At 34.6% G+C, this 27403-nt stretch overlaps 1 protein-coding gene across 1 annotated transcript in view; it reads left to right on the top strand.

The window, feature by feature from the left end:
* CHM (choroideremia (Rab escort protein 1)) overlaps window positions 1-27403 on the top strand; it is a 184215-nt gene that overhangs the window by 71274 nt on the left and 85538 nt on the right. Inside the window, exons 5-8 of the mRNA XM_011975228.1 lie at window positions 11781-12168; window positions 16838-16954; window positions 17856-17976; window positions 19419-19644. Of these exons, the coding sequence (XP_011830618.1) occupies window positions 11781-12168; window positions 16838-16954; window positions 17856-17976; window positions 19419-19644 (852 nt within the window). The remainder of the gene's footprint in view (window positions 1-11780; window positions 12169-16837; window positions 16955-17855; window positions 17977-19418; window positions 19645-27403) is intronic.

Below are 27403 nucleotides of genomic sequence, written 5' to 3'. Positions count from 1 at the left end.
GTTCTGTGATTTTCTATAAAAGCGCAGCCTTTGAAATGTCTGGTATAGATTATAATTTGTATAATGCTAAATGCCATTTGGTATGAAAAGGTGCAGCTCACTAGCTATTGTTCAGAGCCAATGCTGAAAGATTTAAAACAGAAGATGATTTCAACTGAAAAGACATATGCTTTAATGAAATGAGGAATAAATATTTGGTAACTTTCTTGTGTACTTTTGTGTGCCCATGAATATAGCTTGACTACAATATTGACAGTCACACTGGCCTTCCGAGAGGTATTATACTTTTGTTACTTCAAGGCCACTGATTACTTTTTATAATTCAGGTTAATAGTTTCTAATGGCTGAGTTGATGCATTTTGAATGCAAAGAAAATTATCTTATTTTCAGTTCCTGATCTCTTTAGTTTCATTTGTATAACTTCTCAAAGTGAGAAACTAAATTGTTGTTGGTGGAAGTTTTGTTTGAAGACAGTGAAATAGAACTGTTATATGTTCCTCTTGCCAGTTGGAGTGTGGGGCAAACAGTGAATTGGGTAATGTTCTATATGTCTTAATTCACTTGGAAAAGTTAGCTGGTTATTAATGTCAGGAAAATAATAGCTGGTTATTTCCTAAGCAGGAAAAGCCTTGAGAACATCCAGGAAAGTAGAGAAAGTACAGAAAATCCATTTGTAAGGGCTATCTATAGTAAGTGCTGGCAACATGGGTAAATAGGACTAACAATATCTCACTTAGCCCCGGCAAGACTGGCTTCCTTAATCTTTTGGATCATGTTCACAAACTTGAAATTATATGAAAGAGGCTAGGGCCAAAATAGTTGTCACAAAATTTTACATTATACAAGAGGTTATCATCAGCACTCACTTAAATCAAAAGCCTTATTTAATACTTATTTCTGACAACCTCATTTTCTGTGTGTGTGTGTGTGTGTGTGTGTGTGTGTGTCTGTGTCTATGGGTGTGTTGTGCGTGTTTGTGTTTCCCCCTAACATTGTAGTTTAAAGCAGCAAATAGGAAGGGGTATCTGCTAGAGGCAGGCAAACTGAGAACCACATGGAAACTAGGGTTATAGTCCTTAATTTGCTATGTGATACTGAGCAAGAGATGTCTATTTTGAGTCTATGTTTTGCCATTAATAAAACGTGTTTGGAGGGGTTTGGACTAGGCAATCTCAGAAGTCTCTCTGGGCTCTAACATGCTACTATTTTAAGTGCTACTTGGTAGAATAATAAAGGAGAAGACAGCATCGGCAAGCTGAAAGCATACTTTGGGCCATTTAGTGTATGGGTAAGTGGCTTTTCATGTCAGAAGATCCCTTAAGGCCATCACTATATTATAGTCCAGTATAACAGGTGATGATCACAATTGTATCCCAGTGTCTTCAGGCAAAAGTTACATAATGTTCTTTATCCTCTACTTGAAAAAGTAGAGGATTTGAAGTATGTTTTAGAAAGACAAGTATTAAAAATGATTAGAATAAAAATTGTACCATTTTAAGAGACGAGCTTTTGTTATCTAGAAAATTCTCTTACTTCCTCTTGAGTAAGTAAGAGTATCACTATATAGTAGATCTTTAACATTTTTAAAGGATACATTGCAAAATCTTCATGGCTACCCTTTTGTAAATAATGAAAAATATGGTACAGGTTTCTGGCTTTTTGTCGTTGCTTTTTGAAACATATGTGTTAGTGATGCTAATGTTACATTTTGCAGATATGGAGTTTGTATGTATTTAGTTCCATACAATTTTATCACATTTGTGGGTTCATGTATTCACTATCACAGTCAAGTTACAGAGCAGAGCAGTTCTATCACCACAAGGACCCCTACTATTGTTTTTCTATTAGCACATCTGATCTACTTCTTATTCACCCTACCATTCATAACTCCTGGCAACTACTAATCTGTTTTCCAGCTCTATAATCTTGTCATTTTAAGAATATTATGTAAATGGAACTGTATAGTATGTAATGTTTTGGCATGGGCTTTTTTTTAACTCAGCATAATTCCCTGGAGATTCATCCAGGTTGTTGTCTGCATTAGTAGTTTGTTCATTTTTCATCACTGAATAGTATTCCACAGTAATGGATTTACCACAGTTTGTTTAATCATTCAACCATTGAAAAACATCTGACTGTTTCTAGTTTTTGCTATTATAAATAAAGCTGTTATGCAATTTTGTGCATGCATTGGTTTTAATGTGACTTTCTCTGGGATAAAAGTTTTCATTTATCTGGGATAAATACCTAATATATAATTGCTGGGTCATATGGTAATTACATATTTGGTTTTAAAAGAAACTGCTAAGCTGTTTCAAGAGGAGCTATGCCATTTTACATTCCCTCCAGAAATGTGTAAGTAATCCAGTTTCTCCACATACTTACCTTAATTTGATGTTGTCACTTTCTTATTTTAGCCATTTTGATGGCTCATTTTGAATATTTTTTCATGTTCTCTTATTTGCCGTCCATAAACCTTTTTTGGTGAAGTGTCTGTTCATGTCTTCTGCTTGTTTTAAAATTGGATTAGTTTCTTACTGTTGAATTTTCAGAGTTAAAAAAAATCCATTCTAGATATGTGTCCTTTGTCAGATATGTATTTGGATAATATTTTCCCCAAGTCTCTAAGTTGTGTTTTCATCCTCTTTAAATAGATATTTTACAGGGCAAATATTTTTAATCTTGATGAGATCTAATTGATCAATTGGATGATTATTTTGGTGTGAAGTCTAAGAACTTTTTGCCTAACTATAGGTATAGATTTTCTCTTATTTTTTTTTAAATTATAGTTTTACGTTGGATGTTTAGGTCAGTGTTCTTTTTTGTTTTTCGATCTAAGGATGTCCAATTGCTTCAACACCATTTATTGAAAAGGCTATTCTTCCTCCATTGAATTACTTTTATACCTTTGTCAAAAATCAGTTGATTATACTTGGATGGGTCTATTTTGATGTTCTTTATTCTGTTCGATCTATTTGTTTTTTCCTCCACTAATATCACATTATCTTTATTACTGAAGCTATATGATAGGCTTTACTCTTAGATAAATTCCTCCCAATTTATTTTTCCTTGTCAAGATTGTTTTAGATATTTTAGAGTTTGTGCCTTTCCATATAAATGTTTAAATAAACTTGTCTATGTCTAAAGAAAAACCTTGCTGAGATTTTGATAACAGTTGCTTTAATACTATAGATTAGTTTGGGAGGATTGACCTCTTTATTATTTTGAGTCTTCTAATCTATGAACGTGGTATGTCTCTCTATTTATAAAGCTCATCTTTGATTTTCTTCAATAGAACCTTGTAATTTTCAGCATACTGATCCTGTACATGTTTCGTTAATTGCATACCTAAATATTTAATTTTCTTTGGAACAATTATAAATGGTATTGTCTTTTTAATTTTGGTTTTCACATATTCATTGCTACTATCTAGCAGTGCCTTTTATGTTTTGATTTTGGATATTTATTGAAATCTTGCTGAATTTACTTCCCAGTTCTGGAAGCTTTTTTGTAGATTGCTTGGGATACCTAGATAATTATGTGTTCAGTAAAGAGGAAAAGTTTTACGTCTTTCTTTTCACTGGCTGCTTTTTTTGTTTGTTGGTTTAGTTTTGTTTTTAAGAATCTATTTTCTGTTGTGAGTCATGTGTTTTCCATCCACAGCCTTATGCCACAGGTTAATTGTGTTTCTGCTTATCCTTAGGATCGCTTAATAAGCCCTACTTTGTTCTTTTTTCCCAGAAAGGAAGTTCTCATCACTTCCTGAGGACATTTTAATTATACACTAATGCTGGGTAATCATTTGAGGTCTCTCATTTGCTGAATATATTGTTCTTCCACATAGTGTCTCAGCATATGCAATTCAAATCTATAATCTGGCCAAATGACAAATTATCAAAAGTACTACCCTTAAATGATTATTCATGCCAAGAGTTTAGTGTATTTGCTTGTATCAAGCAAGTAAATAGATATAAGTCAAACTTGAATCTTTGGTGCACTATATATGAGGAATATTGTTTTAAATGTTTTTGTAAATTTCTAAAACATCATGTAAAAATGACTTCGTAATGATATGAAGGCTAAAATATTATATGATGTGTCTTGTCACTTTAGACCAGATGACTTAGCTTATTTATAGAGTTGGTGTATATTATGGTAGAATCTATGGTTTGATTTCTTTCTTTTTTTTTTTTTTTCTTTGAGACAGAGTCTCACTTTGTCACCACGCTGGAGTACAGTGGTGCCATCTCAGCGCACTGCAACCTCTGCCTCCCGGGTTCAAGCGATTCTCTTGCCTCAGCCTCCCGAGTAGCTGGGATTACAGGCGCATGCCACCATGCCCAGCTAATTTTTGTATTTTTAGTAGAGACGGGGTTTCACTACGTTGGCCAAGATGGTCTCGATCTCTTGACCTCATGATCTGCCTGCCTTGGCCTCCCAAAGTGCTGGGATTACAGGCATGAGCCACCGCGCCCGGCCTGTGGTTTGATTTTCATATATGCCACTTAATTATTTAACATTAAGGAAGAGTAAGATGTATATTTCTTGGTCATAAGCAATATTATAGCTGTACTGATAGCCCTTTTATCTTTGATTGCAAGGAGGACTGGGCAAGAATTCAAATGGATTAGTGCAAACCCATTGCCACTGCTTGGAAAATACCTCAAAGAATTTGGGCAATATAATTCTAATATATGTATTATAATATAAATATATAGGGTGTATTTATATATTATGTATTCTAACACATATATTCTAATATAAATATATAGGATAGTTATTTTTTGATTGTCATGACTTAAAAAATATTCTGAAGTATTATTCAACTTAAAGGTTTTCATGATCATTTCAACATTAAATTTAATAGTTTGGGTATTGCAAAACAGGCTAAATACTAAAATGTAAATTGTAGTAATTATTCTATCATAGGCTAGGTTCAAGCATCATAAACTGTAAAGAACTATCCAGACTGTTTTATCAGAGCTTTGTTTTCCTGATTCTTCCTTACGATAAGTGGGCTACTTAATATTTTGTACCTAAAACATTTTTGCTATACAAAAATTGTTTTTCATTGAAGTGATTTTTTGTGATCACACAGTCAAGTTAATGGAAGGGAAATGAAAAAGGACTAGCGTTTATTGGATATTATCTTTGTGGCAACTGTTATAACCTGTTGCTTTACATATTAATTTCATTTGTTCTATGCAACAGTCATGCGCATGAGCTATAGGTACATCTTACTGACAAACAGAAGCTCAGGGAATACTAGAGATGGCAGAACCAAATTTGAACTTGTGTGTTTCTAACTCAAAAACCTATACTATTTCCATTGTATCATGTATTTCAGTCATCAGGTAAACACGGGTGTGTACAACAAGGGAACCAACCATTCCACCAAGTGAATAAAGTATTTCCTTTGTGAAGACTAGCACCTAAGAAAGTGCATTTACTTTAATTTACTGGAATACTATATAGTATTGTAATGTAGTTATATCTATAATGAGAAATTACAGTACCTAACTCCTAGTGTTAGGAAGCTATGGGAAAAATCCGATATTCTTTAGTTGTTGAGACCAGTTTATATGCCATGGGATTTTTAAAATTGATACATAATAATTGTATATATTTATATGTTTTGATACATATAAACTTTGTGGAATGATGAAATGATCAGATCAGGCTAATTAGCATATCCCTCACCTGAAACCTTCATTTTTTTTTTGTGAGAACATTCAGAATCATCTCTTCTAGCTATTTGAAATATACAATGCATTATTGTTAGCTATAGTCACCTTACTGTGTGATAGAGTACCAGAATGTATTCCTCCTACCTAACTGTAACGTTGTACCCACTGACCAACCTCTCCTCATCTTCCCCTCCCTCTTGTTCTCCCCAGTCTCTGGTAACCACTATCAAGTTTTTTAGATTTCACATATGAGTGAGATCATGCAGTATTTTTATTTCTGTTCTCAGCTATTTCACTTAACATACTGTTCTCCAGGCTCATCCATGTTGTCACAAATGACAGGATTTAATTTTTTTTTTTTTTATGGCTGAGTGGTATTCTATCGTGTATATATGCCACATTTTCGTTATTAATTCATTTGTTGATGGGCATTTAAGTTGATTCCATATTTTGGCAATTGTGAATAGTGCTCCAATAAACATGGGAGTGCAGATGTCTCTTCAACCTACTGATTTCATTTCCTTTGGCTATATACCCAGTAGTGAGGGTGAAGATTGCTGGATCATATGATAGATTTATTTTTAATGTTTTGAGGAACTTCCATACTGTTTTCCATAATGTGCATTCCTGATTTGCATTCCTCCCAACAGTGTATGAGAGTTCTTCTTTCTTACCATGTAATAGTTTCATAGTTTATCTGAGAAAATAAAAGTAGCTATTGTTTCTAGTTTTAGATCTTTAACAGACTATAAAAAGGTGAAATATATTAATTCACACTTAAGTCACACAAACTCAGGTTATTCTTAGGTAAAATCTTGTTGCTTGTTAATTGCATAAAGTCATCTAGTTTCTTTAGTGAGAAGAGATTTTATCTTTCTAAAATATTAACAATAACTTTATACATTTTCTGCCCTATTTTCTGCATTTTACTGAGCATTGTTTCCCTTTTTCTGGTATAATATTAAAGCAGGGTGAAAACTTATTTGTTACATTTAAATGAACCAACTCTATATTCATACCAAAAATAAAGATTTTTTTGTAATAGGAATCTAAAATTCTACTGATTTATTTTGAATTCTTAAATTTTCCCTTAAAAATTATACAAGCAACAGGAGTTTCTTGAACAATAATATCAATTAGAAGAAAGGAATAAAAATAAAATGTAAAATCACTTGCAATTTTTATAATTTAGAGGAAATTACTCATCACTGTCTACAGTTAAGTGTGTTTTAGACCAGAATTGAACCACTGCCCAACTAAATGTAGTTTAAACAAGTACATACGTAAGCGGGTGGGTGGGTAAGTCGAGGATTTGTAATTGTGCTGCTTCAGCCCATCAGAGCACTGGGGTAGCACTCCACATTTCTCTTAGCTTTCCATTTGGAATTACAAGATGTTTGCCAGGATTTCAAAGAGGCTCTTACATAACAAAAAAAATCTCTCAACATGAGGAAAAGGGGGAAGAGGTTTTCCTAACATATTTATGCTTTTTTATTTTACTGGAAAGTCTTCAACAAGGGCCCCAAACAGACTCTTCATTATCTTATTGGCTTAAACTGGATAATGTACTTACTTCTAAATCAGTCACCAGCAAAGGGAGGTGAAATTATCATAATTGGTTTTGATCTGTCATGATCCATCCCTAAGGACTAAGCAGTTTCTAATATTGGAACAAAATTGGAGCTCTTAAAGCAAGGAGAAAAAGGGTATTTGTTGTTGAGTAGACAACCAACAGTCCTGCTGTACACCATTTTATGAACTTTTGTTCTTGGGTAAACATGACAAGAGGTTGATAGTTCACCTGTATTCTATAGTATGTGTTAACCTTTTAGGTTGGTAATAAACAGGGAAATATATATCTACCAATGTATCATATTGCAGCAGTTCAAAATTGATTTCATTTTTATATTGCTGTTTTGTAGAACAACAATTTTTGAATAGTCTGATTTTTGTAATTCTTATGAATAGCCATTAAACATTTATTTTAGGAATAAACAGCTGGGTAGCAGTATAATATATACTGTGAAAATCAGATACAAATGGCCTTAGAACAAAGTATAAACATCAAAGTAAAAGAATACAATGTCAGCAGCAAGTCGTATTGGGTAAGAAAAGGTACAAATGGCTAAAAGATAAATGGTGAACACCTGTGCTGAATAAATTAAACACCTGTTTCTCAGTTTTTCATTTGATTCCTCTAAAAGGCTGTTACAGGGTATTCATAAGACACATTTACTTTGAGGTGTTTCTTTGTTATTACTATTAATTGGTAAGCAGTACTAGATGATATCAGAATTTATACCTCCAAACTCTCAGAGTAATATGTGAATTTTGGCAATTAGTGAAAAATGCACTTACAAAAAGTAGTGTTAAGCAGTTTTTATTAAGAGAAATTATCTCAAAAATATTGTTATATTATAAATGACCTTTGGAATTAAAGTTAGCAATGTAAATGACACTAAATTTAATTTGTGAAATCAGTTTTGATTGTGAACATTTGTATAAGAACTAATGATGCAGATTGTTTTCCTTTATCAACAGTCTGCAGCTTATGATGGTTTGACTTAATGATTTTTCAACTTTATAATGGTTTTATTGGGGTATTAAATGCATTTTGTCTTACTAAATTGGGTTTATCAGGATGTAACCCCATCATAAATTGAGGAGCACCTGTGTATGTTTTAAAATCAACGTAATATCTTAGAACTCCAAGGTTCGTTTGAAGGCTTCTAATGCAGCTACATTATTTTGTAACTGGTAAATGTGTTTTTATAGTTTTCAAACACTTTTAAATTAATAGAATTGAACTATTACTGCATTCTGAGATTTTCTCTGAAAGGTTGAATATCTCTTTAAGAAAATGTCTTTTACCACAGTATAAAGTTTTACATTTGGGGGAAGATAGCCCTTTTAGATGAACAGAATTTTGCTTTCTGAGGATGTACGTGGAGTTTTAGGAGCTTTTGGGTATCTTTATATTTTCTCATTAGGTATTAACTTCAACCTTGGCAGAACTCCAAAAATACTGTGGTTGTATTTAATGCAAAGTGAGGACACTGTCATGTTTTTATTGCTTGTGTTTTCTGTAGTGATAGGAATCTCACCAAATTATAATGTTCAGAACAGTAAAACAATAGTTTATTGATGTAGAAAAAATTTCTGAAGAATTTCTTCTCTTCGCTTATACCTTTAATTAAGTATTTTGACTTATATCTTCCAGGTTGTTCAGTACTGGTTAATGTATTTCATTCACTCTATAAGGCTCCCCATCACAGAATGTAATAGAGAATCCCTGACTAGATCATTTGCTATGCTCAATTTTCACAGTGTCATCATCATAGTCTGTAATAAGAGAAGTTGCCATATTCTGTCTTATCTGTAAAGTGTAATTAATTATCCTGTCATTTCTTATAATTAAAGGCATGGAACTTTTTATTTAAGAGTTAGGTGTAGAACTTTTACTGAAAAAAAAAAAAAAATTAGGCATGGAACTTTTGCTGAAAATTATCCCCTTAGATCCCTCCTGGAACACACTTTAGTTTTGTTGGTTTCCAAAATAATAAAAGTGAATACAGAGTGTGAACAATTCTGTAGAAAATATACAAATTACCTTTCATGTTATTGCACTTCGTTCTTAAGTTAATGGCAATGCTATCATATGCTTATATGACCAATGAGATTTCATCATGTGAATGCAGAAAACCTAGGTATACAGGTTTTGAGTTGATTATTGAGCTATGGGCAGTTTAACAATATCTTATTTGATTAGTATCTTTTTTTTTTTTTTTTTAGGACGGAGTTTTGCTCTTGTTGCCCAGGCTGGAGTGCAATGGGACGATCTTGGCTCTCTGCAACCTCCACTTCCCGGGTTCAAGCAATTCTCTGGCCTCAGCCTCCCAAGTAGCTGAGATTACAGGTGCCCACCACCACGCCTGACTAATTTTTGTATTTTGGTAGAGACGGGGTTTCACCATGTTGGTCAGGCTGGTCTTGAACTCTTGACCTCAAGTGATCCACCCACCTCGGCCTACCACAGTGCTGGGATTACAGGTGTGAGCCACCGTGCCCGGCCTGATTAGTATCTTATATTTGATTAACCTTTTATAGTTTATAAACTACTTTTCATATATGTTAACTTTCTTATCTCACAACAGTTTCATAAAAGGTAGGGCAGGTGGACTGATCCCCATTTTATAGGTGGTGAATCAGACAGATTAAATGACTTGCAAGTATTTCCTAGGTGATGAGTCTGGGATAGAACATGGATGTTTTCCTCACTTTAGTTTCCTAGATCTCAAAAGTATTCATGTAACATTAATGATATCAATTTGTTTTTTTGTTAGATTTTATTAGAATTACTATAACAGTAAATGTGGCATTTTATTTCTTGACATTTGAGTGTTATTCTTTCATTGCCCCTCTTTGTTTTTGTAGTGTTTATTGTGTTATTTTTAATAAGACAATTTTTTTTTCACTTAACTCAGATTTTCTAATTTGCAATACAATGTTTTTTTCTTGGCCTTATTTTTTGTGTTTTTTGCAAGAAGTTTGTTTCACATTTGAAACAAAAATAGCCTTTGCATGTATAAACCATTATTCATCAAGCATTTATCAGATACCATATCTATAGAGCAGTGCAGTAGGTTTTGTGTGGGGCACAGAAGGAACGGTGCTAAGGTATTCCCTCCAGGAATTACAGTCTGATTGGGAAGATAAAGGATATACTGGAAAACCAAAAGATTATTAAAAAGGAATGGATAAATACATGCTAGGTAAACTGCATGTGTGTATTATGGGAGCATGGTATAATAGAGTGATGAGTGTAATTGGGCTAAGGAAGACTAATTCAAAGTGAAATTTAAACTTTTTCTTCAAGTAGTTTGTTAAAGTTTGTGATTATGTTTGAGAATGGAAGAATTGTGATATTATGCAGATTGGGAAGAAAAGGACAGAAGAGACAAATGATATGAACCAAACTATCATGATTTGACAATTAGAATTGATAAATTTGGAGTTAGAGATGCCATGTTGGAAAGTAGGTGGAGATGAAGCCAGAAGATTAGTAAATAAGGAAGGCGGTTTGATTTAGAGACAGGAAGAGGAAGATTTTTTTTGTGGGGTAAGTTTTAGATTTGTTATAAGGAAGGGCTATTGTTAGTTCTTGATCAGTCAGCTAGCAGAATTTTAGTTGCCAAGACCAATCACATACAAGGCATTGTGCCAGATATTGAGCAGTGTGGCAACTCAGTGAAAATAGTGGGCTCTGTGGAGGATAAACTATCATACAGAAATTGCTAAAGCAGACAGACTGAATGGGAGCCTGTTCTATAAATCAAGACAACGGTGGACTGAGAATGTTAACTCCAATAATAAATTTGGAAATGGGACTTCGACTAGAGTAATAGACATCAGTGCTAAAAAAGGCAGGAAATTATACAGAAAGGTCCTATTAGACACCACATTGTGATAGGCCAACTTAATCTTTTCAAGGCACATTTTTTTTTCCCTTTATTGAAGGTCTTCGGTCATATCACCAAGTCAGGAATTCCTCAATAATAACAATGTTGATAACTACCACTGTTGAGCATTTACTATGTCCCAAGCACTGTGTCAGGCTCTTTGCATGCAGTACTTAATTTAATCTTCAGAACAACCTTGTGAGGTGGGTGGTATTATCTCTGTTTCATAGATGGGTAATTTAGGTGGTCTCAGAGAGGATAAATAACTAGTCTAAGTTCACAGAGCTTACTAGTCATATGGTCAGGATTTGAACCAAGATCTGTTATTCTGAAGACTATGTTCTTCATCACTGTGGTAATTTGCCTCCAAAATACAACTCCCCTGTCTTAAATTCTCAAAAATGTGCATGTGACGTGAAATCTTTATATTTTTCAAATCTTAATTTTGTTTCTTATTTTACTGAAACATGAACAGATGAATGTTTAATGTCTGAGTCACATAAGCAAAACGTACACTGAACTTGATAAAAGGGGTAAAGGAATAAAAGTTGCTGTGAAAAGTTAAAGCAATATAAAAATGTAGCAGGGTAGAATTAACAAAAGCCTGGTGTTTATTATTATAATTTCTTATTAGTCAGGATTTGCATGAAGATGTAGAAGAGGCTGGTGCACTGCAGAAAAATCATGCTCTTGTGACATCTGCAAACTCCACAGAAGCTGCAGATTCTTCCTTCCTACCTGTGGAGGATGAGTCATTAAGCACTATGAACTGTGAAATGCTCACAGAACAAACTCCAAGCAGTGATCCAGAGAATGTGCTAGAAGTAAATGGTGCTGAAGTGACAGGGGAAAAAGAAAACCATTGTGATGATAAAACTTGTGTGCCATCAACTTCAGCAGAAGACGTGAGTGAAAATGTGCCTATAGCAGAAGATACCACAGAACAACCAAAGAAAAACAGAATTTCTTACTCGCAAATTATTAAAGAAGGCAGGAGATTTAATATTGATTTAGTATCAAAGGTAAGTACTAATTTTACCCATCTTTGCATTAAAAACAGTATCTGGACCCATAAACCCAGTTTTTGTAATTCTCTGAGATGCAAAACGTTTGTTTTGTAAAGAGAGAGTAGCCAGACATTTGTAGTTCATTTAAAATATTCCTTAAGTACAAATTAAAAACACATTTAAAGTGATCACATTAAAATGCTTTAATTATGTTTTTAATCTATACCTGAAGAATACTTTTGTACTTGAGCACATACTACAACCTAATATTCTCTGGACACTATGAATTCTATCAAAAGAAAAATTCTAATGAACCTGTTTAGAAATCCATGTTATTTACAGTCCATTTCCATCAATTCTTTTAGCCTTTATATATAGTAACTATTTTCACAACTGTATGATGATGAATACTCAGAATAAACCAATGCATTTTTAAAAATCATGTGTTCACATGGACACAGGGAGGGGAGCATCACACACCGGGGCCTGTGGGGGTTGGAGGTTAGGGAAGGGATAGCATTAGGAGAAATACCTATGTAGATGATGGGTATGTAGGTGACGGGTTGATGGGTACAGCAAAACACCATGGCGTGTGTATACCTATGTAACAAATCTGCACGTTCCGAACATGTATCCCAGAACTTAAAGTATAATTTTAAAAAAAGAGTCTCAAAAAAATCATGTGTTCAGGTTTGAAAGCTTCAGAGGAAAATTTAATAGTGATGGAGGCAGGAAGGCTGGGAAGAAAGCTATTGTCTTCAGTTATGTTCCTGAATATAACTAACTTGAACGTAGTTCACTGTAACTTCACAGGAGGTCCCTCCATCTTAGAAGGGTACAATATTGCATTTGGTTTATAGGAAGCAAGACTATTTTAGTGCAAAAGAATAGAAAATCAGTAAGATAAAGGATTATGGCCTTAAAGGATTACAGTACAGGACAGGATAAAAGTAGATAAAAACAGAGACTAAATCCTATAAGTTGAGAGCTAACAATAAGGAATTGAAAAGAAGTACAAGAGGATAGTAAGTAACTTGCCACAGAACTAGCACAGAACTAGGCTTTTCAATTTAATGTACTTTCTTCAAGTTCCAAGTAATAGGGGACAGAGAGGGACCAAAACATTTCCCTTGACAAGTTGTTTCTGCAAATCCTATATCCTCATACTCTTGCTCCCTTTGAACTTGATGCCTGAAAATATAAATATCTTTTTACTACCCATTTTTCTTTCTGTCTGTCATATAGCACTCTGTGTCTGATTTTGCACAGTTGGCTATTGCATTGGTTCTACTTCATACTTCTGTACTATCTCTCCCCCCTTCTCCATCTACTTTGACCCTGTCATGATTTGAAATCTAGCATTTTTTGCACATTACCTTGGCTGTTCATCTGTGGATGGAAGTTTAATCCTAGCTCACTAATAACCTTCCTGGTCCCATGAGCAGTACTCTATGAAATAGGTTAAACAAAACATAAAAACTGAACAAGTCAAATAACAAATGGGCTTTGTTTTACAATTCCATTTTGAAGTAGTTACTTGGAATTTGTAATGTTTTACCTAAATAAATGATTATATAAATGTGGTTAAGAATCAAGGCTATTTCTTGAAAGTCTGTAACTTTTGTGTTAGCTGAAATTTAGTATATATCTCGCAAAGGGAAATGGTAGAAGATGGGACTGTTTCAATTGTAGGAATTGGTGTAGAAAATTATTCAGTTGTATAAGAAAATGAATGCTGGTTATGGGAAGGAAAAGATAATTGAATTAGAAGTTGACACATTTGAAGATACTCTGAAGGAGACTTCTGGGTATTTTCATCAGTTTAAATGGTTAGTAATAACCAGTTCTCTTATGGTAAGTAAAAACCAAACATGTCTAGAGGCAGTGGGCTAGCCAGTTGGGACTGCGTCCTGCAGAGTTTCATGGGTTCATACATTCTATAAAATAACTAATAATCATTTAATGTACTCATTTTCAAAACCAGAAGTATCTTACTCACATATAACCCTAGTAATACAGGAGATTAATTGTCCGTTTTTAAAATGTAAGTCGTTTAATACATATTCAGTGCATACTAGATGGAAAGCAATATATTCCATGTTATTGGGGCAATTGGTCACTCCTTGGAAATTTCATCTGTTCTAATAATTGCAGTTAATAAGCATCTAAGTTTAGGATGATTGCCAAATATCTATCTTAAAGCCCTACCTCTTTTCTTTTTTTTCTTTTTTTAATTTTTTTGAGACCGAGTCTTGCTCTGTTGCCAGGCTGGAGTACAGTGGCGCAATCTCGGCTCACTGCAACCTCCACCTCCGGGGTTCAAATGATTCTCCTGCCTCAGCCTCCTGAGTAGCTAGGACTACAGGCGCGCACCACTATGTCCGGCTAATTTTTGTATTTTTAGTAGAGACGGAGTTTCACCATGTAGGCTAGGATGGTCTCGATCTCTTGACCTCATGATCCACCCACCTTGGCCTTCCAAAGTGCTGGGATCACAGGTGTGAGCCACCGCACTCGTCCAAAGACCTCTTTTCTAAAGTCCAACGCAGTATCTCCAAACTACTTGACATTTCTATATGCGTTCAACCTCAAAGACATGGTGATATAATTAACAAATACTGTGCAAATACTGTGGGGTTTTACAGTTGACAGTACACATTCATGTATATAGCCTTTTAAAAAGTAATAGCTCCAGGTAGGTTAAATAAAATATGTATAGTGTCATACTGCTCAGACTAATAGAGAAGATCAGAGATGAAGTTCTTAAAATGAAAGCTCATTTCTAAGTAAGTACATACTCTTAGTAATTATAGAACCAACATGCTAAGTGAAGGAAAAATTGTTAATTATTAAATCTAATTTCCATTAATGTAATCAAATTGCACTGCTCTTTAGCCCCTCATCACTGTGGTAGATCACCTAGAGGGTAGTGAAAAAGAGGCTTAGGCTGAGCGTGATGGCTCAGGCCTGTCATCCCAGCACTTTGGGAGGCCAAAGCAGGCAGATCACCTAAGGTCAGGAGTTCGAGACCAGCCTGACCAACATGGTGAAACCCCGTATTCTACTAAAAATACAAAAAATTAGCTAGGCTTGGTGGTGCATGCCTGTAATCCCAGCTACTCGGGAGGCTGAGGCAGGAGAATCACTTGAACCTGGGAGACGGAATTTGCAGTGAGCTGAGATTGAGCCACTGTACTCAAGCCTGAGCAACAGAGTGAGACTCTGTCTCGAAAAAAAAGAAAAAAGAGGCTTAGATTTGAATATGGTGCACATTTATTATTTCTGAGCTTCAGAAACAAAAATCTAGTATAATTTTAATTGAAATTTGTTTTTGTTCTTCTGTGATATCTTAAATGCATTATTTTTCAAACTGCCATTAAACCTTAAGCTTTATTGGATCTTATTAAATAAAAATGCATTTTCATGTTTTATATCTTAATGTTTAGAAAATTATTATGGCTATTCAGGGATCCTTGAATCTCAAATGTGTATCTTTTTAAACAAATAAGGTTTTTGAAGTAACTATTTTTTATCACTATCGTAGAGTTAAGAATTGGCAATATATTCTTTAAAGCATGGGTTCTTTCAGTTATGTAGTGTGTTAGGAAGAGGGTAATGAAGTAACATGCCATATTTAATCAGGATAATCAGATTAGTTTCAAAAAAGTGATGTCAATTTTATTTTGCAGAATGCTGAACTATATAAAATTTTACTTGAATGGTATTGATTTACTGGTAGTCTTTACTGACTTATTAGTTGCTCAGACTAATGGTTTAGGTTGATTTTTGAGATTCCTTTTTGTTTGTATAGTAAAGCTAATTTTCTCATTTACTTATTATAGATGTAAAGTTCATTTTTAATATTGATTGAGTTGTAGGCATTATTTAAGAGTATCTTAATATAGGAAATAGTCAAATCTGTTGCATTTAACCATACGGTTAACATGCTAGACAATACTGTTTACATTATTGATTTTATCTCTCTGATATTACTTATGAGATGTTGAAAATTAAATCAGTTTCTCCCATACGTGCCAGCAATAACCATCATCTTCACTTTTTGAGAAAAGCATATCTCATATAAACCCAGACTTCTAGAATTACAGAGGGACCTTATAATTTGACTCTTTCAGTGTAAATGCATCACAAATATTTTTTTCTTTTTTGATGGGGTGGGGAGGTTCACTGGACTGATTTCTTCTTATGACTACCTGGCTTTATGTAAGATTATAGATTCTTATCCAAACCCCTTAGGGCCTGGTGTGTTCTGTCATTAAGATGAAAAAAGTACATATTTTAGAAAGTAATGAAGTACATATGCTGATATGTTCTATGATTAGCAGGGTCTGAGGACGCACTCTTAACTAAACACATTATTTCTGCAATGAAATATATGAATATTTATGTTAATTGGGACAAAGCCAGAGTGCCTTATCAGTATAGATCAGGTTTTGCTGCTAAACAAGTTATGAAAAAACTTATGGATTGCAAAGTTTTTTGGATTTTGAATTTCAGCTAATCAATTCTGAACCTGTAATAATAGATTGTGTTATGTATTATAATATTTATAGATATGACTCTTTCTACAAATAATCAAAAATATAACAAAATTATGTATCTTTATTGTTTTTCCAATTTTTCTAGTATTTCACCTTTTATCTTCTAAAATATTTACTTTGTACAGCTGCTGTATTCTCGAGGATTACTAATTGATCTTCTAATCAAATCTAATGTTAGTCGATATGCAGAGTTTAAAAATATTACCAGGATTCTTGCATTTCGAGAAGGACGAGTGGAACAGGTACTGTGCTGATCAGGAATTATAACTGGGCATCAGCTTAAGTTATTATGGTTTGTTTTGGAAAGATAAGCAAATAAGATTGTTATTTTCCTCATAAAGCAGTAAATTCCAATCCTGCATAGTGATTTACAAATGTAAATGCTTAATTAAAATTTCTAGTGCTAATTTTCTCATGACTTACTCTGCAGCTTGGTGTTGGTACCAAAAAGCACACAAAATACCAAAAAGCATACCAGAGTCACTATACCCAAGACTAGTAGTCACATAAATCCTTTTCTCCCATTAATCAAGATTTTGGAGAGGGAAAAGAAAGAAATGGTGAGTCTTACTGTCCACTTGATCAGATTCCACACAGAGAAGGAGGCCCAGAGCCTGGTTTGGAAAAAATTCTTACCCTTATGACAGCTGATGAGATCCTGGGTTCTTCACTACAGCTTCCAGAAGAGCAGAGCTTTGCTATCCTGCTTACAGCACCAAAACTGTAGGGGCCAAGGGAAACACCAAGGGAAACACTCCCTCTTAAGCCTCTGAAGTTTCACTGAAAAATCAACTCACAAAAGGCAGATTAATTGGAGAAAAGGCATAATAATGTACTAACATATACATGGGGAGAACCACAGTGTTTGTTTTAGATAGCACTGCTAAATTTTTCTCTGTTAGGATGACATGCCATTGGTTTTTTAATGGCATGAGGAGTAACTTGGCAGAATTAAGTAAGAAAGCTCACAGTTAGCCCTGAAGTTAGCAGAGATGCCATTAATACTGATGGAAGGTGATGTGAAAAAGCCTGACTAGAATGGAAATGATAATCCTGTTATATGTAAAGGGGAAAAAAGTGTAATTTGGAATACTTATATCGTTAGGAAGCAGTTTCTTAACTTAAAATTATAATATTTTTCAGGTTCCTTGTTCCAGAGCAGATGTCTTTAATAGCAAACAACTTACTATGGTAGAAAAGCGAATGCTAATGAAATTTCTTACATTTTGTATGGAATATGAGAAATATCCTGATGAATATAAAGGTATGTTTTTCATTAAGTTGTGTTCTCCAATTATTTGACATTTCTTACTATTTTAATATGCTTGCTCTGATTTAGTGAGCCACTTATTACTGTTTTAAAATGCGTTCTAACTCTGCACTATCAATAGGTTAGCCATTAGTAACATGTAGCTATTTAAATTTAAATTAATTAAAATGAATAAAATAAAAAATTCAGTTTCTCAGTCTCATTAGCTATATTTCAAGGGCTCCATAGCCCCATGTGGCTACAGTGCAGATATTTTGACTATTGCTGAAGTGGCATGCTAGATTTTAATTTTTATTCTTATTATTTAAATACTACTGTCAACTGGCTCTTTGTAGATAATAATCCCATTTCATGATTTCATTATTTTTTCTCATAAGTAAAAATACTATATATGTTGCCATTTTCCAGGATTGCGTTTGCCTAGAATCTTGAACTATTTTGTTTGGAAAAAAAAAGGCTATATGGTATATGGGGAAAAATACTGGATTCAGAAAAGGCATGGTTTCTATTCTTGGCTTTTACCTATTTCATTGTGTGATCTGGGGCCAGTTACTTCACAGTCTGTTCAAAATTGAATATGCCATTTTAATATCAGAGCTGTATACTTTAAGTCCATTGGTCTGAAAATGTTATCCAAAATTGGAATATACTATTGATAATTTATTTATAAAGTTACAATGAGAAGTGCAGCGATAGTTTTTTTCCTCTGCGAAATAATGAAAGTCTAATCCTTGCTCTTAAAGCTTCAAGTCTACTAGGATCTGTCATGTTATCCACAGTGGCTGTATAAAATTCAGTTCTCTCAGTAAATTTTTATACTTTTTATTTATGTAAATTATTTCCGTAAAGTTTTTGTCTTTTATCATGGCATGGTATTTCCCACCACTGACAGTCCAATTACATTATATTCTGTTCTTGGTTTAAAGGAGTAACTTTTAGGGGTCCCATATGTTTTGATGTGATTATGTGGCCGTAAGACTGATTCTAGTAGCCACACAGAAATTCATTTCATTATTTTTTTAGTTTATTTTCTGATTATTAGTGAGAAGTATTTATCATCTTAAATAAATACATTCCCATGTTGTCATAGTTGTTTAATATTTTCAGTACCATTATTGGCATTATCCTGCAGGTTTCATGACAATAAAGTGAGATTATTGCCAAATATGGTAACCCATTGAGTTATTTAATATTTTCCATTTTTTTAAATGCATGAAATGCTCAATCATATAAAGCTTAAAAATTGTGCCATTACTCCAAATTGGAGAGCGAGATTGTTTCCACTTTTTTCTAAGATCAACCATCAGTGTCCAAAATGTAATACCACCTACGTCCTTTTTGAGGTCTTTGAAACACACTTCATCTCCTTTTTGTGGGGTGCTTTTAAATAGAAGTTTGGTTCTGATTTTAAGTGATAAAATTTCATCTTTTCATAGGATATGAAGATATTACATTTTATGAATATTTAAAAACTCAAAAATTAACCCCCAACCTCCAATATATTGTCCTGCATTCAATTGCAATGACATCAGAGACAGCCAGCAGTACCATAGATGGTCTCAAAGCTACCAGAAACTTTCTTCACTGTCTTGGGCGATATGGCAACACTCCATTTTTGTTTCCTTTGTATGGCCAAGGAGAACTCCCCCAGTGTTTCTGCAGGTAAGTTTGCCATTGGTTTTCTTGTCCCTTCTAAAGGTGATACTTAAATAACAGGTGTGAATTAGGAAGGCAAAAATGAGATTTATTCAAGATTTAGTGTATGCAAATATATACTTTATTTTTTTTTTATAATTGATTTACCTGGCTATCTACCCACCTAAGTGATATATTCAGTGTGGCCTGTTTTTGAACTTTATAAAAATACTGTAAGTTCCTTTTTCCACTCAATAGCGTGATGGAAAGTGTTGTCATTGCATATAATTTTAGTTAATTTTTATTGCTACATAATATTTTATTGTGAATATACCACAGTCTACTTTTTCATTTTTCTGTTGATGTAACACAGGATGTTTCCAGTTTTTCTGCAGTTAACACACTTGTGAATATTTCAAGTTATATATATTCAATAATTTCTCTTGGAAACTTATCTAGGAGTGGAATTTCCAAGTCATAAGATACATGAATGTCAACACTTTACAACATCGTGTTCAGTTATTTCTCTAGAGGGCTGTACCAATTATAACCTTTTAGCAGTACATAAGAATACCCAAAGCTTTTCATGTTTGCCAGTATTTAAAATTTTTTTGTCAATCTAACTCATATAAATTATCATTGCATTGGATTTTTATTTTTCATTTCCCTAATTAGCTGTGAAGTTGCGCCTCTTCTCATGTGTTTACTGGCCATTCATGTTTTATCTTCAGGAAATACTTGTTGTGTCTTTTTTTGTTTGTTTTACACATTTTTAAAAAAATTTTTATTTTTTGTGGGCACATAGGAGGCATATATGTTTGTGGGGTACTTTAATACAGGCATGCAAAGTGTAATCCATCATGGTAAATGGAGTATCCATCCCCTCAAGCATTTATCCTTTGTGTTGAAAACAATCCAATTATACTCTTTATTTTAACACGTACAATTAAATCATTATTGACTGTAGTCACTCTGTTGTGATATCAAATACTAGATTTTATTCATTCTTTCTAACTACGTTTTGTACCTATTGACCATTCCCACTTAACCGCTGCCCCCTCAAAACCCTCCCCAGGCTCTGATAACCATCCTTCTACTCTCTGTCTCCGTATGTTTAATTGTTTTAATTTTTAGCTCCCACAAATAAGTGAGGCTATGCATTGTTTGTCTTTCTGTGGCTGGCTTATTTCACTTAATGTAATGACCTTCAGTTTCATCTACATTGTTGCAAATGTCAAGATCTCATTCTTTTTTTTTTTTTTTTTTTTTGAGATGGAGTCTTGCTCTGTCACCCAGGATGGCGTGCAGTGGTGCGATCTCGGCTCACTGCAACCTCTGCCACACGAGTTCAAGTGATTCTCCTGCCTCAGCCTCCTGAGTAGCTGGGATTACAGGTGTGCCACCACGCCTGGCTAATTTTTGTATTTTTAGTAGAGATGGGGTTTCAGCATCTTGGCCAGCCTAGTCGTGAACTCCTGACTTTGTGATCCACCTGTCTCCCAAAGCGGTGGTATTACAGGCGTGAGCCACCGCGCCCAGCCAGGATCTCATTCTTTTTATGGCTGAATATTACTCCATGGTGTAACTGCACTACATTTTCTCTATCCATTTATCTGTTGCTGGGCACTTAGGTTGCTTCCAAATCTTGGTTATTGTGAACAATGCTGCAATAAATGTGGTGTGCAGATATCCCTTTGATACACTGATTTCCTTTCTTTTGGGTATATACCTAGCAGTGGGATTGCTGGATCGTATGGTAGCTCTAGTTTTGCTTTTCTGAGGAACTTCCAAACTGTTCTCCACAGTGGTTGTAGTAATTTACACTCCCACCCGCGGTGTTCAAGGGTTCCCTTTTCTCCATATCTTTGCCAGTATTTGCTAGTGCCTTTCTTTTGAATAAAAGTTATTTTAACTGGGGCAATAAAATATCTCATTGTAGTTTTGATGTGCATTTCTGTGATGATCAGTGATGTTGAGCACCTTTTTATATGTCTCGTTGCCATTTGTATGTCTTCTTTTGAAAAATGTTTCAGATCTTTTGCCCATTTTTTAGTCATACTAGATTTTTTTACCGTAGAATTGTTTGAGCTACTTATATATTCTGGTCATTAATTCCTTGTCAGATGGGTAGTTTGCAAATATTCTCTTTCATTATATGGGTTGTCTTTTCACTTTGTTGATGGTTTCTTTTGCTGTGCAGAAACTTTTTAACTTCATGTGTTCCCATTTGTCAATTTTTGCTTTAGTTGCCTGTGCTTGTGGGGCATTGTTCAAGAAATCTTTGCCCAGACCAGTGTCTTAGAGGTTTTCTCGAATGTTTTCTTGTAGTAATTTTATAGTTTGCAGCATTAGATTTAATTCTTTAATCCATTTTGATTTGCTTTTTATATACGGCAAAAGATAGGGGTCTAGTTTCATTTTTCTTCATATGGATATCCAGTTATCCCAACACCCTTCATGGAAAAGACTGTCTTTTACTCAGTGTATATTCTTGACACCTTTGTCAAAAATGAGTTCACTGTAGGTGTGTGGATTTGTTTCTGGGTTGTCTATTCTGCTTTTTGGTTTATGTGTCTGTTTTTATGCCAGTATCATGCTGTTTTGGTGACTATAGCTCTGTAGTATAATTTGAGGTAAGGTAATGTGATTCGTCCAGTTATGTTCTTTTTGCTCAGGATAGCTTTGGCTATTCTGGGTATTTTGTGGCTCCATATACATTTTAGGATGTTTTCATTTCTCTGAAGAACGCCATTGGTATTTTTATACAGATTTCATTAAATCTCTAGATTGCTTAGCATAGTATGGACATTTTAACAATATCGATTCTTCCAGTCCATGAACATGGAATAGTTTTCCATTTCTTTGTGTCCTCTTCAATATCTTTCATCAGTGTTTTCTAGATTTCATTGTAGGGATTGTACACTTCTTTAATTAAGTTAATTCCTAGGTATTTAATTGCATTTGTGGTTATTCTAATTGAGATTACTTTTTAAAGTTTCTTTTTCGGATTTTTCAGTGTTGACATATAGAAATTCTACCAATTTTTGTATGTTGATTTTATACCCTGCAACTTTACTGAATTTTCAGTCTAATAGTTTTTTGATGGGGTCTTTAGGTTTCTCCAAATATAAAATTATATCATCTGCAAACAGGGATAATTTGACTTCTCCCAGCCTCTCCCAGTGGCCACCACAGCCACTGGCCCACTGGGAGTTCTGCCAGGCCACGCCTGATGTTCACTTAAACCCCAAGTGCTCTTCAGTAAGCTTGTGTTGAATGCTTCCAAGCTTGGGCCTTACCCTTCATGGCAGTGGGCTCCCCTCTGGTCGAGGGTAGGTCCAGAAAGGCTTTCTAAGAGCCTAGGCCTCGACTTGGGTCCCCAAGAGCCTGCTTGGTGCTCTGCACCCCTGTGGCTGAGTTGGTGTTTAACACACAACACAAAGTCCCCTTTACTTTTCTCTCTGCTTTGCTCCAGCAGAAGTCTTTTGCCATAGACACCACAGCTGGGAATGTACCAGGTCTCACCTGAAACCAGCATGTCTCAGAATCTCACAGCATACTACCTGGGTATTACTGTTGGTTATTTTGTAGCCAAGGGCTTTTAACTAGCAGGTGATGAGCCCTGCCAGGATTGGGTCCTTCCTTTCAAGGTGACAGGTTCTCTTATGGTCCATGGTATGTCTAGAAATGTTTTCTGGGAGTTATTAGAGTCTAGAATGGTGGCCTCATGACTCTACCTCGTGTCCTATCTTATTGTGGCCGAGCTGCTATCCAAGACGAAAGACAAAGTCCTTGTAATCTTTGCTCTCCTCTTCTCAAGCAGAAGGAATTAGTCACCTTCATTGCTGTGAACTGCATGGCCTCGGGTTTGGGGAGGGGTGGCACAAGCAGTCCCTTAGCTGCTCAGGCTGGTTTCTCCTTAGGCCATGTGCTGCCCTAGTCCATGGGCTCTAAGCCCAGCCCAGCATTAGCACTTACCTAAGAATTGCAGTCTTTGTGTCCTAGTCTGCCTTTCAAGTATACCTAGAACTCCAGAGCACCTTAGCCCAAAGTGGCAAGGCTTGCTGAGACGCTCGAGCTCCAGCTGCTGGGATGGGCCATTCCTCTCTTGCTAGGGCTGGTCCAAATGCTGTCTCAGTGCCAACTGAGCCCAGCATAACTTTGCTCTCCACTGACAGAGCGGCACCCGGTTCAATGCTACATCCCCCAGTTGCTATGCTGTCGCTCCCTCAAATGCATAGATTTCTCTCTCCACGGCCGCATGGCCACTGCCGTGGAATTGGGGAGGGGTGGTGTTGACAATTCAAGACTGTCTTCAGTGCCTCCTTCAGTGATAGGAAGTTGCAGCCTGGTACTGTGATTGCTTACCTGATTTTTGCTTCTTATGACGGTGCTTTTTTTGTGTGTAGTTAGTTGTTAAAATTTGGCGTTCCTGTGGGAGGGATGATCACTAGAGGCTTCTTCTATTTGACCATCTTGCTCTTGTTGTTGACCTTCGCCCGTTTGTCTATTCGGTTGTTGTCTTTTTCTTACTGATTTGATTTGTAGGAGTTTTAAAATATATCCTGATTAGTGGTCTTTTTTCAGTTATATGTGTTGGATGTATTTTGTCTTACGGTTTTTATGATACATGAAGGTCATGAAGATTAATACAGTCAAATAGAGCAATGTTTTTTTTTTTTTATGCTTAGCGTTTTTGGGGAGGTCATATAGTATACCTGAAGTATGGAGACAAAACTGCCTAGATTTAAGTCCTGACTTTACTGTTTATTAGCTATGTAACTTTGGGTAAGTTTTACCACCTCTCTCTGTTTTTCAGGTATCAAATTTGGGATTTTTTTATTCAGTTGTAACTTTGTGTCCTAATTCATTATTTTCTGCTCTTTATTATCTCCTTTATTTTGCTTTGTTTGGATTTTATTTAGATCATCTCTCCCCTCCCCTGCCCTTGGCAATTATTAGGCTGAAATTCCGTGAATTAAGTATTCATCTTTTAAATATTTTCTAATATAAGCATTTAAGAATAATTCCTCCAGTTTATATCTGTTGGTGGCAAATGCTTCCTAGTTATATCTGAAAATAACTTTTTCTTCTTTTTTGTCTTGAGTGGAAGTTTACTAAGTAAACAATGCTAGGCTGACTTTTTTTTTCTCAATACTTTAAAATTTTGTTCCATCATCATTTATGTTCCACCTTTGCTGCTGAAAAGTTCAGTGTCAGCCTACTTTGTCATTTCTTTATTATGACAAGTTACAAAGATATCTTTTTTCTCTTATATTGTTTTTTGATATAGTTTGCTTTTGTATTCTGTATTTTTACTACAGTGAATATTAGGTGTTGATTTCTTTGTATTTATCTTGCTTAATATAGGTTGAACCATATGAAATTAACATTATTCAACGATTTTAGACCTACATTGTCCTGTGGCTCAACCAAATACATTGTGCTTTTTCTGTCTGTAAATTTATGTTGTTTATTGTTTTGGAAATTTATCAGCCAATATCTTGATAAGTATTGTTTTTTCTTTCTTTTCTCTTCTCACCTTTTTGTAACCCTAAGTAGGTATGTTTTAGAACTTAGCATTTTCTCTTCTATATCTCTCAATCTCTTTTTCATATTTGCTATCTTCCTGTCTTTCTGGCTGTATTCTGGGTACATAATTAAGATCTGTATTCCAGTGTATTAATTCTCTTCACCTGTAACCCATTCATTTTCCTTCTTCAATATTATATTTCATTTTCAGAACTTCTACTCACCATCTTCCTTGTCATTCTTGATATTTTTTACTTGTTCATTTTTTGAAATTATTTATTCTATTTGTTTAGTCATTTCATATATAGATATTTTACATTTTCTTTCTGATAACTCTAATATTTAAACTTCATAACAGTATAATATTGCCATGTATTGTTTCTGTTGATTCATCTCAATGATTTTGCTTGTGTGTGCAATGCTTTTCCTTAGCTGAGAGTTTATATTTGATTGATTTTAATCTGGGTACCCAAATTGCGAGTACCCTTCTTCAGGGATTGTGTTTGCCTCATCCTAAAGGCACTCCAGAATTAGGATCATTTTAGTTCCCTTTGGGGGACCTCACTTAATAATGCAATACAACCTCCACATAGTGATACCGTCACAAGGTTTTTTTTTTTATTTTTATTATTTTTTTTTTAATTTCAGTATTTATTACTCAAAGCTTTTATTTCAGGTTGGGGTTTGTATTGTATGTACATGGAGATCTGTGTTTCCCATGGACGTTCCCCTTCCTTCAGTGTCATTGGTTCATAACAATTATTTCATCCAAGACCTAGTTTTGGTGTTAACAGGAAGTCTCTTCACAGTATCTAGTTCAGTTTACCACTGGAAATAGATATTCTCAAATTTACATTTCCTAGATATGTGATTTTATGACTTTAGGTGGCAACATTATAAATTTGGAAGTAATTTATTTCCAAATATGATAGATCTGTGTATTTCTAGACAAGCTCTTCGTCTTCTGATCGTCAAAGTAGGAATAAATGGGGAGTGCCATGTCCCGCAGGAACCAAAGGTCCTTCTATCAACTTAATACAAGCGGGGGGAGTTCTATGGTTTTCTTAGTTACTCTTCCCCTCTTCCTGTGTCATTGCCTGATTCAAAGGAGACGTACCATGTTTTCTCTCATGTTGCCACTTGCTGCTCACTCCTATGCAGCTTAGGATAAGGAACAGAAACAGAATGAACAGATCACTGGGAAGTGATCTAAGCTCACTGACCTTGTTACTAGTGTTTTACAAAAATGGAATGTTTAGCCCTATTTGTCTTTTTTCCACTAAATCCCTCTATTTCTAATTAATACATTAAAAAATTCATTTTGTTTTTATTTCTTTGAAGGGAAAAGACATTTACAAGTTTTGTTTGTCGTGTACAGATATAAAATTTCAGAATGTGATCCTATGTATTGAATCTTAGACAAAGAAAGCATTTTTCTCCAAAGATGGTTGTAACCTTAAGACTGATATTTGTCAGCCTTACATATATTTTTATTCTCTGTAGAGCCTACATGTGGCTCAGATTGAATGCTTTTTATAAAAATTATACCTTATCCTGCCAGGCGTGGTGGCTCATGCCTGTAATCCCAGCACTTTGGGACTAAATATATTAAACTTCTGGGTAATTCTCTTGAGTTCTTATATTTTATATACATGAGACTGTCTGTGAATTATAATAAACATGCATTTCCTTGACCTGCAGATAATTAACTTTTAATTTTATATTAGATTCTCTCCATAATGCTTTATAATTCCATATAAATATTGTTTTATTTTTATCCTAAAGTAGTAACACTATCACCATCTATACATCATAGCCTACACATTTTATCACCAGGTTATCAGAATAAGGTGTCACCTGTTCTGTGATTTCTAACCACCATTCTATATTCTGTTTTAATATAAGCCTCTTAAGCATTTCTCAAAGCCAGTTACAGCATGTTCTCATCAAGGCTACTATTATAAATGGTATGCATGCATATTTATGTGAAGGATTCAAAGACATTTGGAAGTCATATCCTTGCATTCTAAATGATTTCCGCATGTGACATTTTAACTACTAGAGATAACTTTCATGAATAAATGTCCTTTGAGGCTTTTATCAATTTAAATAGGTAGATTATTTTTTGGTAAAGAAAATGAAACATATTTATGTTGCTACCTAGTATCCATTAATATGTCAGGATATAATAATTGGAACATATTGGAAGAAAAGTCATTAAAATCTATATATTTTTCTAGTCTAGCAAGCTTTA

The sequence above is a fragment of the Mandrillus leucophaeus genome, unplaced genomic scaffold, assembly GCF_000951045.1.
Source record: "Mandrillus leucophaeus isolate KB7577 unplaced genomic scaffold, Mleu.le_1.0 Scaffold1520, whole genome shotgun sequence".
Taxonomy (NCBI): Eukaryota; Metazoa; Chordata; class Mammalia; order Primates; family Cercopithecidae; genus Mandrillus; species Mandrillus leucophaeus.
This window is presented reverse-complemented; position numbering and strand designations above follow the sequence as displayed.